The 17458-nt window shown below is 42.2% G+C and overlaps 1 protein-coding gene across 1 annotated transcript in view; it reads left to right on the top strand.

The window, feature by feature from the left end:
* RAPGEF5 (Rap guanine nucleotide exchange factor 5) overlaps positions 1–17458 on the top strand; it is a 164003-nt gene that overhangs the window by 53297 nt on the left and 93248 nt on the right. The window contains exon 8 of the mRNA XM_027639132.1: positions 8652–8728. Within this exon, the coding sequence (XP_027494933.1) occupies positions 8652–8728 (77 nt within the window). The remainder of the gene's footprint in view (positions 1–8651; positions 8729–17458) is intronic.

Below are 17458 nucleotides of genomic sequence, written 5' to 3'. Positions count from 1 at the left end.
TACCTCCTTTGTTTAGCCAGAGGTGTTTTACAAATTATGTTCTTCTAATGCACCACTACCTTGGGTGAAATATGGCCCTTCAAAGCCAGATGAAAGGCTTCAGTTCTGATAAATAAAATAAATAGGAGTTCCTAACAAAACCAGTTGTACAATAATGTGAAAAGAATAGCGAGCGTTATATGACTGAGCTGGGAAATACAGGTGGCTTTACTTGGTACACTAATTTTTTAATTTACCATCTCTATATACTGTAGGCAGACCTGAGCCTCGTTTAAACTGAGATTTGTCCTTCCTGTGGTCATACAGCTGCAGTGGGAAGGAATGGCACCTTAATTGTATGTGGATCAGCAAGACCAAATCTACATCTGTCAGCCTCCTTTCTTACCACACTGGCTTTGCTCTGCTTAGATGGCAGATTCCGACCCTTGCTGTTATCTGTTCCTTTTGATAAACTCTGCAATGAGAGGAAATGGTTTTGCATCATTTTTGGGAGTCCTGTTTCCTCTTTTGAGATCTGAGAAATGGCCTGTAGCACTGAGACCCTTGGGAACTTATTTTTCTGCATGGAAACTAAACCAGCATAATGAGTTCCTCTGTGCAAATTCAATATTAGTTCTACACCTAAGGTCAAGCAGAAGTTAATGACCATTCTTTACATACAGAAATCAGTTATGAGACCAACATTACACTTCACTCTTTTGTAATTGTAAAATAAAATGCTGGAGTAATTTATGTTAAATTGATTTAAACCACAAAGCATAAATATCGTAGAATCCCAGATTAGTATTTGAGAGAAAATGTCATCATTGTCACTTGTGCAATAGTTCATTCACCGATTGCATCTTTATTCTGTCCTGTGCTTGGTGCTTGCTGTGCTTTTTTAGATACAGAGGTGCTGAACAATGATGTAAGCCAGAGTCTGTCTTTAATGATTTTTGCATTTTCTTTGTTTCTTTAATTAGCTGATTTACTCAGCTGATTGCACAGCTGTCTGGGCAACACCCCCCAGGGGTCTGCCAAATGTTTCAGAGATATGTAGTGTATTCAGTGAAGGGGAATCTGTACGATAATTTGCATATATATATGCAGAAATAGTGGGAAGGAATGAGAAAGCTCAAAGGCAATTTTTGTATTACTAATAAAGGGAAACATGTAAAGGATGAGCTTAAAAAGCTTTCTCTTTTCAGTAATTTCTGAGAAAAGATTACAGTTTCATGGTAAATAAGGAACCAATTCTCAGTTGGAGGGTTTTGTTCTTGGGATTATCACTGTCTTTTATATGGAGCTTTTGGGGATTTCAGGGATACTCAGTGCTTGTTAGTTTTCCCCCTTTAATTTGGAAACAGAACTTGGAAAATGCAGGAGCATACACGAGGACATGGTCTGGTCTAAAATGGTCCCCAAAATCTGAGGTTTGCAAAGCGTTTACTGGCTGCTCATCTTCCTTTCCATTGCTCAGCACTAGTGCTTTATGTAGCCTAGAGGATCTGGCTTTTAGTTTCCCCAGTGGTGTCACTATGAGCTATTCATTTTTTTTCCACTCTGATAAATTAATAAGCATCAGCAAACATTATAACACTGTCAAACAGCTCAGAGCTGCCATAGTAACCAGTCTCTCTAGAGCTTCCTGTATACCCTCCACAAAGAATAACAACAGATACCACAAACTCCATTGTTCAAAATAATAGTAAAGTTTTCAAAACTCATGAAATTAGCTTAGAGTTATGTGACTTTAAAAAGGGGGGGGGGTACTGTTTTTTTCTTTAAGATTCATGCCAACAGCTTCCTTTGGAAAAAACAACAACAAACCAAAACCAACCAAGCAAACAAACAACCCCCCAAAAACCGAGAAAACAAACCAGAAGAGAAGCATGCCTCTCAAAAAATTCGGGAGATAAGAACGCTAGAAGTTGTGAGCTTCCTAGCAGCTGACAATAAATCAACTGGTGCAGGCTGCTGGCAATTCTGGAGCCTTCCCCAGGGGAATATTCTTGCAGATTCCTGAGGTCTTTTCAGCAGTGTTGGTTTGACAGGGACAGAAAAAAACCCAGGGTATAATCATCCTGCAGGGATGAGGCAATGAAAATCGGTTGCCTTGTCAAATAAACAAAGTTCTCCTGTTCAGAAATAGGCTCTTTACCTCTTCCAAGGTGGTATGCTCTCTTATCTGTAGAGAGCATGTAGATGCCTTTTACTTACTGGCTAGAAAAAAGAGATTCTTATATGAATTTTGATCACAAAGTACTGAAAGGATTGAAATCTTACAAAGGCCAGAGTCGTTTGATATTCTAGGATGTTAGCAGGTTAAAGAACAACACTAAATAATAAATTAACATCCTCATTTGAAATGAAGTAGCATCACTGAGAAATGAGTGATGTAGCCTAAGGGATGACCAAGCTTTGTATGTTGAACAGAGCTAGCTCTGGAGCAGCTTTGGGGCAGGTGAGCCTGGCAGTGTTGGTACAGCTGGTATCCCACATGATCAGGCTGCTACCAAGGCTATGCCTGAGGATTTGCAATGGGCTAAGCAAGTTAAGACTTAGGAGCAGCCTAGGGCAGTGCAGAGGCAAACTGCATGTCTGCTGAGGGGGTTTATGGGCTCACTGTCCCCAAAAGGCAGTCAGTCCTGGTTGTGCAGTGGGCTTCACAGCGAGCTCAAGGACTGAAGCTGGAAGTTGTGTGGCACAAGGGTTCTCGCAGCAACTGTAGCTTGAGGGGTGCCCTGTCCCCTGCCTGCTGCCTATGTTCTGTTCTCAACCAGTTCATCAAACCGAGCCAGATCAATAGTAATCCTTTGCCAATCCACAAGTCCCAAATGCCTTATGGTAGCACAGAGAGAGAGTAGTCAGTACTGGAGATGTGGGACAGCCAGCAGTGATGGGGGGCCAAGTTGGCTTTCTGGAATGGATGCCACCCAGTTGCTTGGAGATGGACAGATGTCCCTGCCTGCTGTTCAGCAGCAAAATGGTTAACTGTGATGATAGTCCTCTCTTAAACATTTAAATAATTATCTTTCACAGTTAACACCCTATTAAGCCAAAGGGAGGAAGTTCACACCTCTCCTGGTGTTATTGTTCCAGTCTGGCTGGCTGCAGTAGCAGAATGACGCTAGTACCTTGGTTTGTGCTGTGAAGGTTATCTTTGCAGCCAGAAGGGGTAGAAAGGAGAAATTTCATTTATAGAAAAGGAAGAAAGCACAATACAGCAAAGCCTCTGGGAAGACTGCAATACTGTGGGTTCCAGGAGTTGGTTTATGTGTGGATTTTTTTTTTAAGTGTCCTTCCCACTTTCAGTTAGGTATATGATTCTGCTATGTTTAGCAAGACAAAGTATTAAAATTAATTAATGTGCATTGTATTATTTTATGACTTTAAAATCTTACTTATCAATGTGATTAATTTACCTTCAGATTTGGTGGCATACAGAACAGTGTATCATGGAGGCTCTGCTCTGCGAGTAGCCCTGGCAGATTCTTCCATAGGCAGGAGAAGGTCCGTAGTGCTGCTGGTGGTTGTTGTGACCTTCACTGCATGCCAGTCTGCCTAGCATGCGTAGCATGCCTGTAATGCTCCATGTTGCTGAAGAAGACAAAGTCTTTCCAATGCCTTAAATCTACATTAAATTTGTGGTGTGGCTGTAAAAGCCAGGGAGCACTGTTGGTTGGTTCCAGTGTGAGCAATGGTTACTTTCCCTTTCCTTTAACACTCCCAGGTGATGGCCGATTCTGCTGATATAGCTGGTATAAAATGATTTACTTTTGTTTCTTATTTCTTCGTTATTTTTTTCTGCTGATTTATTGAGATGAAATGGGATTACTAAAGGACAAGGCTCTCCCCCCAGAAGAACTCTCTGTTCCAACATTCGTTTACAGAAGAATCTGCTAGCAAAATCTCATCTCTGGTCTGTGGGGGCACAAGGAACTTAGATTGGATGATGGCCCTTGTGATCCTTAAGTGACCTTAAAAAGTCAACATCCTGAATTCCCTTGGCTGATTTGCAAAAGGATACATTTGAACTGCACATTAGCAAGCTGTTACTGGTTTGACATCTTTTTCTTTCATACGTGGTGACCTTTCTTCCAAAGAAGGAGAAATGCTGCAGGTAGAAAGGGAATTGGTCACTCTATTTGTTTGCATTTTTTTTCCTGTCTCTGGTCTCAAGCCTGAACCCAAACATAACGTTTAATAGATACATATAGATCAGGGTAAACCATCTTTGCCTTTCCCTGTTGCTGCTGCTTTGTAAAACATGCTGGGATGTTTGTATCAGGGAGCAAAGCTGGATTTATGCTGGCAGAGAAGGAAACGTTTGGCTCAGCTCCAAAGTTCACAAGTTTTTTGTATGAACAGTTCCAGAATCAACACTTGCCTGTGAAATACTTTCCCATCCCACCCTAAGTTTCCGCTCACTTTTCCTATGCTTGAATTTGCGATGGCAGAACTTTTTTATTAAAACAATAAATGGCCAACTAACAGTAAGTGGGAAATTATCCTTGAATTCTTGTATTTTATGACAGAACTTGTGTTGCATGCACAATAGCCTGTGAGGGCAGCACCTGGGCCAGCTCAAGGGGTGTCTGTGAGTTGTTATGGGGTTAGGAGGCACAAAGGGTATAGAAATACTGCAGTCGATTTCTTACACGTGTGATGATCCCCAGTAACATAAATTTCTAAATACACTAGAATATTTCAGGGAATGTGTTCTTCCTGTTTTATAGATGAAGCACATAGGAAGCTTTTCCTACAGAAACCAAGAAAATATAATTAAGGGTTGTTGCTTGTTGGTGTGGCCACTTCAGCCTTTAAGGGACTGTGTTCTTCTGATGGAAAAAAGTGTGAAGTGGTGTGATTCCTTGAGTATTGCTCTCTGGGTGTAGTTAAATAGTTCAGTTGTGGCTGGTTCTTATGGGTTTGGATAAGAGGCAAGGACGTCACAAAAATCAAGTTTGTGATGGAAATTTCATAAGAAAGACACCAACTGCTCCCACTTTCCCAAGAGAGCTGCAAGGACATCAGTGTGACATCTGGGACTTTTTTCTTTCCTTTAAGAAAATATTTACTGATTCTTTTCTACATTCCTTACACAGTCTAAACAACATTGAAGCCAAGGAAAGCTGGGTTAGGAGAGCTGAATTAGAAACTTCTTCAGGTTTTTTAGAATTGAGCTATTAAATTGGTGATATAAACCATTATTTCTTTTTTTTTTTTTAAGGTATTAACTTAGGGTGCACCCTAACCTGGGGTCATTTTCTCTTCATCTTTAAAATTGCTCATACTAAAATTGTTTAACACCCAAGGATACCTGTGTTCACTGGGGGTCATGAACATGTACCCTCTTTCCCTTTGTGCCAGGTAAGAGCTATTACTGCCCTCTATTCCGGGTGTTTGCTGCTTGTCTTTCTTGTCATTAGCTCCCCCGTGAGATACCATCCCCTCAGCACGGTGCTGCTCCTTGAATGCCTGCCTGTTTACTTTGGTTGAAGATGTTCTGGGGTGTTTGCATTCGCCCTGGGCAGGGAAGGGGACACTTGTAACAGAGGCCTGTGGCAAGAAGCCAATTGGCAGCCACTAACCTTTTCCCCTGGCACAGCTATTTACAGGGCGCCCATCTGCTCAGCCTTGTTGGAAAAGCTGGCTGGATCAATGTAAATCACTTAAACCTGGATGCAAGGTGCCACTCCTTTAAATGCTGTGATTAATAGCCAGAGTCTGTGGGGATATTTTGCCCATCATGGCTGCAGCAAATTGATTTTAGGAGAAATCAGAAAATTGAAAGGAGGGCTGGGGAAATGTGTTCCTGCTAACGCAGCCTCAGACTTAACATTTTGAGCAATTGCTCAACCAACCAATTTTTAGCTTTTGTTAGTGCCTTCTGGCATTGCAACATTCCTCTCTCATGCAGGTTGTTCTGACTAGCGTTTGGCAAAGGGATGTCCTGAACACTTTATGTTTCTCACAGTGGCAGTGGGTAGAACAGGGTCATGCACATGTGGGAGTGTGCAAGAGGATGAGGCAGCTCTTGGGGAGGATGGCTGGGAGGTGGGTTACAAGGGAAGGGAGTGCACAGAGCCCCCACCCTGGTTGGATGGAGTATGTTGCCTTTGGAAACCCTGACCTGCACTAGGAAAGCAGGGGCCACACATGACTGTTCAGGCCATCCCACTAGTTATTGTGTCATTGGGTTGTTCTTTTTCCAAGCTGGTGTGAGAAAAAATTCCTGTTTTAAATTTAGAAAGATGGCATAAACTCATGAAGGAAAGGATTTATTCAGTGCACTGGGTCTTTCTCTCACCGAGTTTCTGGGGAAAAAGACCCTTTGGGTTTAAATTCCATACATTTTATAGTTTCACAAAATCCCACCCTTTTCAGATAAGTTTTATATATTCATTTTTGCCTAAAAAGGTTTCTTTTCTCTGAAAAGGGACTTTCCCTTCCTTCCAATTGGCTGCAAGGCATCCTCTGTCAAAAATGATGGATCTTCCTTTGTTCTTAGCCCAAAGAGAGAGAAGAAACCCCTGTGTACAAAATTTCCACATGACCCTGAAAGATTTTAATTTTTAGGAACTTTTATATTTCCCTTATCCAGCCAAAAAAGACCCTGACACCCAGTCCCATTTGGAACTTGGATATTCTACAACTCTGCGATATGCCGATATATAAAAAACCGTATTTTATCTCTCATACTGGGGCATGGATATGCCACAATACTTCAAGCACATTTTGATTTTGCCTAGCTTTATATGCTTCTGGGATCTAATACCTCTTATACGAGCTTTCTGTTATAGCTGTAGTCTGACCCTGTGTTTTCAGCAACCACCTTGAATTTCAGGGGTTAGCTGGTAAAGTGATATGTGCAAACCCAGTGGTGAAGATTTATATCAGAGCTCTGTTTTCCTTTGATAATGGATTTAAAAAGATCTCTGCATGGAATAAACTGTATTGACAAAATTACTTATTTACCCTTTTATAATTACATTTTTATTACTTTTTTTTTTTTTGGACAGCATAACTGTTGGGGAAGAATGAAAATTATATCCTCTATGGCATTGCAGTATCAGCAGAAATCCACAGAAAAAGAAAATAAATCCATATGCTTTATTTTGGAGGTCAAGAACACTCCAAAGTTACTTTTCTTCTAAGTTGCTGGATACTGCGTAAATGTTAGGCTGGTTTTTGTCTGCAGCAGCCCCAGAGCACCCAAGCAGACGCACCAAACTGAACCTCAAGGTTCACGTTACATGTATTAGCTAGGCCATGGTAAGCTGTTTGCATGTCTAAAGATTCAGTCTGAGGGCTTAGAAGAGTGTAGCTGAGGGTGCCTGGTCAAGGAAACACTGCTACCTGCCAGCCCTTCTCCTACTCCTTCAACAGCTGATTTGTTCATCAATCAAATCCTGGGCTGCCTCAGCTCACAGACAGTTTTAAGGCAAAACCCCACTGGTGATCCTTGTCTGAAAACACTGTGCTGTGGGCTGTGACAACCAGCTCAGGTGCGCAGGGGTGAAGGAGAGAGGAGATAGGCAGGAGGAATCACACTAGCTCAGTCTTCCTACTCATCCCTCAAAGCCATGAGCCTGGTGTTTTTTAGGAAGTGGATTTGGCAGCTCTACCACTTCAAGGACACTTTTGGTGTCACAACTGCTGTGGCTACACCAGGAAATCATTCAATATGTACTCAAGATTGACAATATTTGAGTATGGTTCTTCTAAGTAAATGAGTACAGTGTAAAGTCACTTTTCATGTGTTTCATCAGCTCTGACGCTTCTAACCTACCATGTATCACATTTCAGAGTGTCTTAGGGCTTAATGTCCCACAAAATACAGCGTGTGGGTGTGTTGACTGAAAGGGTATCATGGGATATAGGTAGCAAAAATGTTAATAGTTGGAGCTGTTTGCAAGACAGAAGACTGAGTGGTCCCTTCAAAAGAGGTTCCTTGTTTTTCTAGCTAGGTGAACTGCTCAGTCTGGTTTTGACCCTTCTGGGGATTACAAGTTTGATACAAAATTTTTTTTTAAAGTCTGGCAAAATTTGCTGATGTTAAGTGGTTTAAGTTATGTTAATTGAGCGAGGTTACTGGTTTCTCCGATTATGCCAGCAGCAAAGAACTTTCAGTAGAACATCTTCTGCTACCATTTATTTCTGGAGATGACTCTCATGGGTAGTCGTGGTGTTTGTTGAGATTGAGATCACTTTGCTTACGAAGAATTTTCCAAGTCTGAGGTGAGGGATAAATTTGCTTTATTTTGTTTAGTCTGAATTGATGTTGTGCAATATAATGGAAGCAAAGGGAGACCTGATTTTTTTATTCCTTATGAGTCATGAGGTCTTGTTACAATGTATGGAAAAGTGGAGTTTCCTTAAATGTCATAGTTTTATCAGGACTAACAGTAGCATGAATATAACTATTTAGTGCTGGATTTTACTGCCTGGGGAAAAATAGAGTATACTGTATTTAGCATTTGTCTAAACCCAATAAGGTGCACCTTAACAGGATCTGTCCAAAATCACTCAAGGAGTTAACTAGAATGCTGAAGATTGAACAAGGTTTCTTGAATGGTCACCCTCTTTGATCTAAACTGGGCCATGCTGCTTTGCTGCTTCTTGTGATTTAAATCTGCCCGCTTCCAATGTATTCTTTCTTATTTTAGCAATCTGTCAAAATGAGGAAAACAGCAGTCAAGAAATAAGAGGACTAGAAGAGCTCAAGGATACCTCTGATGCACAGGTAAATGTGTAAGATTAATGGAGTCTTGGGAATGTTTTTAGATCTACAAATTGAAGAACTGTTCTGTACAGCAAGCATGTAGGAAGGAGAAAGTCTGCTGGATCTCATTTTATGTGGCTATTTAGAATAAGATTGATGATTATTCTGGGAATTAATCCCATGATGTTGCAATTGGACAGCATTCTTCAGCTATCTTTCTGCTTCTTTTAGATAATACACATAGCATATACCAGATGTGAAAGTAAAATGAGATGTGTTTTAGGAGGCGAGGGCATATGACATTTTGATTGAATTTTAATCACTGTAAGTAGACATGCAATGAAATGAGGATACTTATTAGTCATTCAAGTGCAAGCAACAACCTTCTTTTTTCCTTGCCTAACTGCCCTCATTTACAACCAAAGCACACTTCTAGATATTGCTCAGAAGAAACTTAACTGCTTTTTAGAGTACTTTATTGTGGAATTGCTTACCCTTTTTAATTTTGTGAATATTATTTGATTAATCTGCAATTCATTCAGTCATTTAGTTCATGCATTCAAGCTGTGCAAGGGTAACTGCATTGCTCATTGTACTGGTACTGATTATTGCTTTTAATTTAAAACTGATTTTTCCCTGTCTGGACTGTTTTTTTCTTCTTCTATTCCTCTTGCAAATGTTATGTTCCCTTGCCACCTTTTCTCTTTCCCCTATATGCAATATGCAGTTCCTGTCACTGGTTTATCTCCCTAACGTCTTGCCAAACTGAAAAGTTGTGTGCAAGAAAGACAGAATTTACACTGATGTTTGTGGCCAAACCTAGCTGAAGGGGTACAAGCCATGTAGCCAAGTGAGCAGTACCTATTTCTTTCTAAAAGTAGGGGCTGGCTCGACCACAGTGAGCCCAGTCAGCTCTGGTAGTAGACCTGGGCCATGGCAGGCACCTGGAGAGTGCAGGCAGAAGGGCTTGGGACCATGTGGACATGCCAATTGCAGCAGTGTGTACTTGGGCTTTTCTAGCACACTCTCAGAGTCACGTTCAGACATGATTTTTTGAAATGACCTGCTCTTCTCTTAATTGCACACAGTTTCAAATCTACTAAAAAATAAAAGGGTAGTAGGAGCCCTAATATGTGAAAAATTTGCTACCCAACTTTGATTCCTAATTCACATCAGTGTAGGGTTGAGGATCAGTTTTGTAGAGGTTGGGTGTGCATTACAGAGATATAGAAAAGACCCAGGGGGAAATACTGACCTCACTGCCCCAAAAATCTGACTTTCTGGGTTTTTTTGTAGGGCATTTCATGTATGCTTAGTTCTACTTGATTGTTGTAGTTATGTTTTTTTGAAAATGTTTGTTCCCATTTGTGACATTGACAACACATGCTCAAAGCTCCTAAGTAGCCAGCTAATAAAAATACATGGACTGATTATAAAAGCCTATAAGAATTTATTATTGGGATATTGATTCACCCAGCTTTTATTTGACTGGAAACCAGCTTCTAAAATTTGAAAGAATATGAAACATTTAAAATTTAACAATTACTAAATGACCAGTTAACAAAAGTATTCATGTGCTCTACTGGGAGGAGAGCAGAAGTGTTATCAGAGTAGTAGTTGCTCAGATTTGTTTGTTAGTGCCACGAAAATGACATCCAGTGAAGAACAAATACACTTTATTTCAAAGGAGTGAATAATTTTTTTCACTTTAGTGAGACTGTGTATGGTACTAGAGCAAAGCAAGCAATCCTATCTTTTGAGGCAGTGGCATATGGTTTTAAGTTTTCGGGTTGATCAGAGGTGAAGCCAGTAATAATTATGTTGTTTTCACCAGCCAGAGAAGGAGATAGAGGTACGGTGGAAAAAACCAAATCACCATAAACCTTTAACAGAGTTGAAGAGTGTGGTGTCCACTCTCAACACTGCTCTGGGACAGAGGCTTGATTTACATGGGAGTTAGCTGACAAAACTGGTAGAAGTGTGGAAAAAATTTGGTTTGGGGATTTTTAAAAGTGAGCGTGCTGTAAACAATGTAAATAAAAGATCCCATCCTGTCTGCCTAGAGATGTCTTAATTCACCTCCATGTCATTGTTACCATGTTCATTTATGATCTTTGCAGAGGGAATATTTTCCAATGGATGTGCTGAAACAGAAGAAGTGTTATCAGCATCTTCACTTTTTCGACCTCAGTAGTGACTAATTTGATTTAATTTCCGTTAAACTTTTTTATTTCATTTCAAATATCGCATAAACACATTTAATTATAGTAATTTTGAGCCATGAATGGTAGTAAAGCCTTACTATAAAGTTCCTGCATTCTTTTATCATTCATTAAATTAAAGCCAGTTAAACTATGCAACTTTGTGATTTTCACCTTCACATAGGTTAGTACTTGTATCTCTGGTCTACGTGTCTTACAGGTCTAAGCAAGGACATCTGGGCATGCAGGGTTTTAGAGAGGATGTTCCTGCACAAAATAAAATCAAAGTTGCACTTTGCAAGTAGGGTGACTTGACTTTACCCTTTTATCTAACAGCTTCAAAAGTGTTACTTGAAAATTGTATTTATATTGACAAGTGAAAATGACCAGTAATCAGAAACTGTCAACATCTTACAAACCAGTTTTTAGAAACTGTCATCAATTAATTATTTAATTGACCTGGAGGTTTTCTTAGGAGTATTTAGCAGAAAGATTTATAGTGGAAAGTCAACATAAGTGAGGAAATCAGAATTAAAAGGGAAGGATTCATAGCTTTCCTCTTAATTATGAAAAAACATGTTTAGCCTTTGGTATTTCAAGTGCATTCTTTACTCCCAGAGGCAAGCATGTACAATTAATTTAATAATACCTTAACCCTCTGAGAAATTTTTTATCCTCTTGAAACTCAATAACATAATTTCTTTTTCATGTTCTCTTCAATTCTTTCAGTTAATGAACTATTAGCAGAGAAGGGGTCATGTTAAAATGTAGTATCTCTACTTGGTGGTTATTTGAAATAGAACAATATGATTCTTCAATGAGATTGCCAATTTGAATACAGACCATATTTGTGGCAGGGCTAACGGGCTTGCATTTAGAGTTACTTCTTCCCTGGGATGCTCATCCATGTGGAAGGCAGTAATATGCTCTATGTGAACACAGGCAGAGGGCAAGTGGTGAAAGAGAGCAAGACCCATGTGTTCAGACTGTTCACAGAATCACAGAATATGCTGAATTGGAAGGGACTCACAAGGATCATCGACTCCAACCCTTATCCCTGCACAGGACCATCCCCAAGAGTCACACCATGTGCCTGAGAGTATCAGCCAAATGCTCCTTGAACTCTGACAGCCTTGATGCTGTGACCACTTCCCTGAGGAGCCTGTTCCAGTGCCCAGCCACCCTCTGGGTGAAGAACCTTTTTCTAATATCCAACCTAAACCTCCTCTGACACAACTTTGTTCCATTCCCTCAGGTCCTGTCACTGCTCACCACAGAGAAGAGATCAGGGTTTGCCCCTCCTGTTCCACTCACGAGGAAGTTGTAACTGCAGTGAGGTCTCCCCTCAGCCTCCTCCAGATTGAACAGACCAAGTGCCCTCATCTGCTCCTCATACGGCTCCCCCTCAAGGCCCTTCACCATCTTCATTGCCCTCCTTTAAACACTCTCCAGTAGCTGAATACCTTTCTTATATTACAGTGCCCAAAACTGCATACAGTATTCAGGGTGAGGCCACTCCAGTGCAGAGCAGAGTGGGACAATCCCCTCCCTCGACCAGCTGGCGATGCTTTGCCTGATGCCCCCCAGACGCAGTTGGCCCTCATGGCTGCCAGGGTACTGCTGACTCATAGACCAGGACCCCTAGGTACCTTTCTGTTGCTGCTTTCCAGCATCTCATTCCCCCATCTGTCTATACATCCGGGGTTACCCCATCCCTGGTGCAGAATCTGGCACTTTCTCTTTTTGAACTTCATATGGTTGGTAATTGCTCAGTCCTGTAACTTGTTGAGGTCTCTCTGCAGGGCCTCCCCGCCTTCCAGGGAGTCAACAGCTCTTCTGAGTTTAGTGTCATCTGCAAACTTGCTTAATATCCCTTCCAGTCCTGCTTCCAAGTAATTAATGAAGATGTTGAAGAGCACAGGGCCTAAGATGGAGCCCTGTGGAACCCCACTAGTGACAGGTCACCAGTCTGATGTCACCCCATTCACTATTACCCTCTGTGTTCAACTCGTGAGCCAATTGCTCACCCACTGCATGATGTGTGCTGTCCAGCTGTGTGCTGGACATTTTGTCCAGAAGGATCCTGTGAGAGACAGTATCGAAAGCTTTAATGAAATCCAAAAAGATTATATCAACTGGCTTCCCCTTGAATTTACTGAAGCTAACTGTTACCCCAAAACTGAAGTCCCCCTTCTTCGTAACGTAAGTGGCTTTAACCATTGGGCTTTTCTTCATACACTGAAGATCAATAAATGCTTGTTCAGAAGGGACTCATGCCACTCGTAGGTCATGGTCTGCCTTGTCTGGGCACATGTCCTGGTTCCAGGGTTAATTTTTGCAGTAGCCAGGAGGAGCTATGACCATGGCCAGGACCTAGAGCTTACTCAGGTCAGTGCAGCATGGCAGAGGGAGCAGTCAGATATTGTGTATTGTTGGAGAGTTTCTGTGGGAGTTGTTAGTTTCTTGTACCCTCTGTCAGTATTGTTGCTGTTACTGTTCATTTTCGTATCTCATTGCTGTTTCTGGTAAATTGTTCTTATTTTACCCTGAAATCTTTACCTGTTGTGCCTTCAATTCTCCTTTCCATCTCACTGCAGAGAGGGAGGGGGAGATGAAAGGGAAGGAGTAAGCAAGTGGCATGTGGTTTAGAGAGTCACAGTGGGAACACTAAATTGGGGAGTACCATTCCTAAACCACGGCAGCACAAGACGAAGGTGTAAAAAGTGCCTCCACAGTACTAAGATCTCAGATCCAGAGAGACTCTAAATCTTTATAGTCTCAAAGCCCTAGTGGGCCATAAGACTTTGAGTCATCCTTAGCCTACAAGCCTGTGAGGTTACAGCACAAGATGTAACACTCTCTGCTGGAAGCATCCTGCAGCTGTGAAAAAAGCAGGTTTGGCTCTAGTTGATGTCCCCAAGCCATCAAAGTGTTGCAAAGCACAGACATCAGACTTCTTCCGAATCTTAGGTTCCCTGTTTAAATTCCTTGAGAATAAGCAGAATATTAGGAAACAACTGATTTGACCATTTTTAAGTGTCTACTGTAGAGTAAAAAAAATTTCTCTTCCTAAGTACCTCTTTTTCTGTATTGGTTAAACAAGTCTGGACAACTAGTTCACTATATTCTTCTACATTTGATAAAATCAGTCTTAGTGCTGATCTGCAGGTGATAACGGTGTGTCTGAACTGATTTACAAACCAGTGTCTGTGATTTAGAAGATAAGGAGCTAATCTCATAGAAAATGTAAGGACCTCGAGAGCCTACCAATCATGAAAAAAAGGGCTGGCTACTTAGGAAGAGTTTGGGAATATAGTTAGGTCATGTAGAAAGAAAATTAGAGAGACGAAGGCCCAATTTGAACTCAATCTAACCACTTCTGTTAGGGATAACAAAAAGTCTTTCTACAGATACATCGGTAGCAAAAGGAGGGGCAAGGAAAACCTCCATTCTTTATTGGACATGGGTGGGAACATAGTTATCAAAGATGAGGAAAAGGCTGAGGTATTTAACACCTTCTTTACCTCAGTTTTCAACAGTAAGACAGGTTGTCCTAAGGACAGCTGGCTTCTAGAGCTTGTAGACAGAGATAAGCAGCTGAACAGCCCCCCTGTAATCCAGAAGGAAACAGTTAGTGACTTGCTGAGCCACTTGGATCCTCAAAGTCTATGGGACCAGATGGGATCCACCCATGGGTGATGAGGGAGCTGGTGGGAGAGCTCACCAAGCCACTCTCCATCCTCTACCAACAGTCCTGGCTCCCTGGGGAGGTCCCAGATGATTGGAAGTTGGCGAATGTCACACCAATCCCCAAAAAGGGCCGGAAGGAGGACCCGGGTAACTACAGGCCTGTCAGCCTGACCTCAGTGCCTGGCAAGGTTATGAAGCAGATCATCCTAAGTGCAATCACACAACACCTACAGGATGGACAAGGGATCAGACCCAACCAGCACAGGTTTAGGAAGGGCGGGTCCTGTCTGACCAACCTGATCTCCTTTTATGATCAGGTGACCTGTCTGGTGGATGAGGGGAAGGCTGTGGATGTGGTCTACCTGGACTTCAGCAAAGCCTTTGACACTGTCTCCCACAGCATTCTCCTGGAAAAACTGGCAGCCCACGGCTTGGACAGGGGCACCCTGTGCTGGGTTAGGAACTGGCTGGAGGGCCGGGCCCAGAGAGTGATGGTGAATGGTGCTGCATCCAGTTGGTGGCCGGTCACTGGTGGTGTCCCCCAGGGATCAGTGTTGAGCCCAGTTCTGTTTAACATATTTATTGATGATTTAGATGAGGAAATTGAGTCCATCATCAGCAAATTTGCAGATGACACTAAGTTGAGGGGAGTGTCAATCAGCTGGAAGGCAGGAGGGCTCTGCAGAGGGACCTGGACAGGCTGGAGAGATGGTCTGATTCCAGCGGGATGAGGTTCAACAAGGCCAAGTGCTGGGTCCTGCACTTTGGCCACAACAACCTCATGCAGCACTACAGGCTGGGAACAGAGTGGCTGGACAGTAGCCAGACAGAAAGGGACCTGTGAGTTTGGATTGACAAGAAGCTGAACATGAGCCAGCAGTGTGCCCAGATGGCCAAGAAGGCCAATGGCATCCTGGCCTGGATCAGAAACAGTGTGGCCAGCAGGAGCAGGGAAGTGATTCTTCCCCTATACTCAGCACTGGTGAGGCCACACCTTGAGTACTGTGTCCAGTTCTGGGCCCCTCAGTTCAGGAAAGATGTTGAGGTGCTGGAGCAGGTCCAGAGAAGAGCAACGAGGCTGGTGAAGGGACTCGAGCACAAGTCCTGTGAGGAGAGACTGAGGGAGCTGGGGTTGTTTAGTCTGGAGGAGACTCAGGGGACACCTCATCACCCTCTACAACTACCTGAAAGGAGGTTGTAGCCAAGTGGGATTTGGTCTCTTCTCCCAGGCAGCCAGCGGTAGGACAAAAGGGCATGGTCTTAAGCTCGTCCAGGGGAGGTTTAGGTTAGATATTAGGAAAAAATTCTTTACAGGGAGGGTAATCAGGCATTGGAATGGGCTGCCCAGGGAAGTGGTGGATTCTCCGTCCCTGGAGGTTTTTAAGATGAGACTGGATGTGGCACTTAGTGCCATGGTCTAGTAACCACGGCGGTGTTGGATCAAGGGTTGGACTTGATGATCTCAGAGACCTTTTCCAACCTGGCTGATTCTGTGATTCTCTTCTGTGATTCTATGATTAGGCAATGCAATTCCTTCTGTTCTCAGTGGGTTTCTGACCTTCAAACCAGTCACATGGGAAAACTGGATTCCTCAGGAGGCTGGATTCAGGAAGAGCAGAGGGCATGCAGGGTACAGGCTGTATAGGCTGTATCTGAAATCCTTTCCTTCACCGGAGCTGAAGTATATGATACAGGCTTGTGAGGAGATGTCTTCATCCAGACTGGAAGAATGTAGGCATGTACAAATTTATTTCAATGAATTCAGTAAGGATGACTCTTTGTACTTGGTTGTGAAGCCTATTTTTTCCATCAGTATTAAAGCACTTATTCATAAACTGGATTTGTTTTCTTCTTCAGCTGAAGAAATCTTAACCCCCCACTTCCCTCTTCCTTGGAGAAACCAGCAGACTGTTTGGGTGGGCACTCTCATACCTTCATGGGCAGGAATTTCTTAAGGCCGAAGAATTGGAGCCTGCATGGCACAATGGGTTAGCAGTCAGGGAGGGCATCCTTAGCTTTTAGGCCTGACTCACAAGAAGTGTTGTGAATTTTGGAGTAGATAGCTATTCATTTAAACTCAAGATGAATAGTAGCAAGAAAATGGTGGAGGAAGTGGGGTAAAAATGTTTATTTGCAGATTGTCTTTGAAGTCTAATACCATAGCTGTGCCATATGATGGGCCCTCCCAAAGCATATGCTGTTCCCACAGGAAACACCTGGGCTAATAAAAGCTGTGTGGTATCATCACGCCAGGTCTCAGTTATGCAGAGGCTATATCTATAAGCAAAGCATGGACAGTGGTATTAGCCACTGACTTTTCAGGGAGCAATTTAGCCCATATCAGCTAACTTTGCAATGGGTCTCTGTTACGCCTGCGTGCAAGCATGAATCCATCTTTATATATATATATACGGCATTTTTGGAAAACAACCAGTGCTCAATGTTTTGGCAAAACACTACAAGCATAACTTGAATAACTGTCAGAATATTAGCCAAAAAATAGCTTTTAAAGCAAATATAATTTTCTTCCCTAAACAAAATCAAGAGAGACTGATTTGTTATTTACGGAATAAATAAATGTGACACAGCTTATCTTTTGAGTCTTGCATACGTGAAAAATGGTTGGGGTGGGAGCAGAGGGAGTTGTAACCTGTTATTTTTAGGACTGCCTTTTGTTGCACTTCAGTCTTTTTCCAGAGCTGTTCCTGGCTAACTTTCCCATGAGTTTTTAACCTCTTGCTCTTGTTCTCTTATGTAACAGGAAACAGGCTGACAGGAACAAATAAAACACAGCATATCTGATAGTTGCACTCAGAGGAGCGGTTGATTTAGTTAGCCCTGCCTTCTTCCCTCCAAAGTA

The sequence above is a fragment of the Corapipo altera genome, unplaced genomic scaffold (assembly GCF_003945725.1).
Source record: "Corapipo altera isolate COAL_440 unplaced genomic scaffold, ASM394572v1 44, whole genome shotgun sequence".
NCBI classification, from domain to species: domain Eukaryota; kingdom Metazoa; phylum Chordata; class Aves; order Passeriformes; family Pipridae; genus Corapipo; species Corapipo altera.
This window is presented reverse-complemented; position numbering and strand designations above follow the sequence as displayed.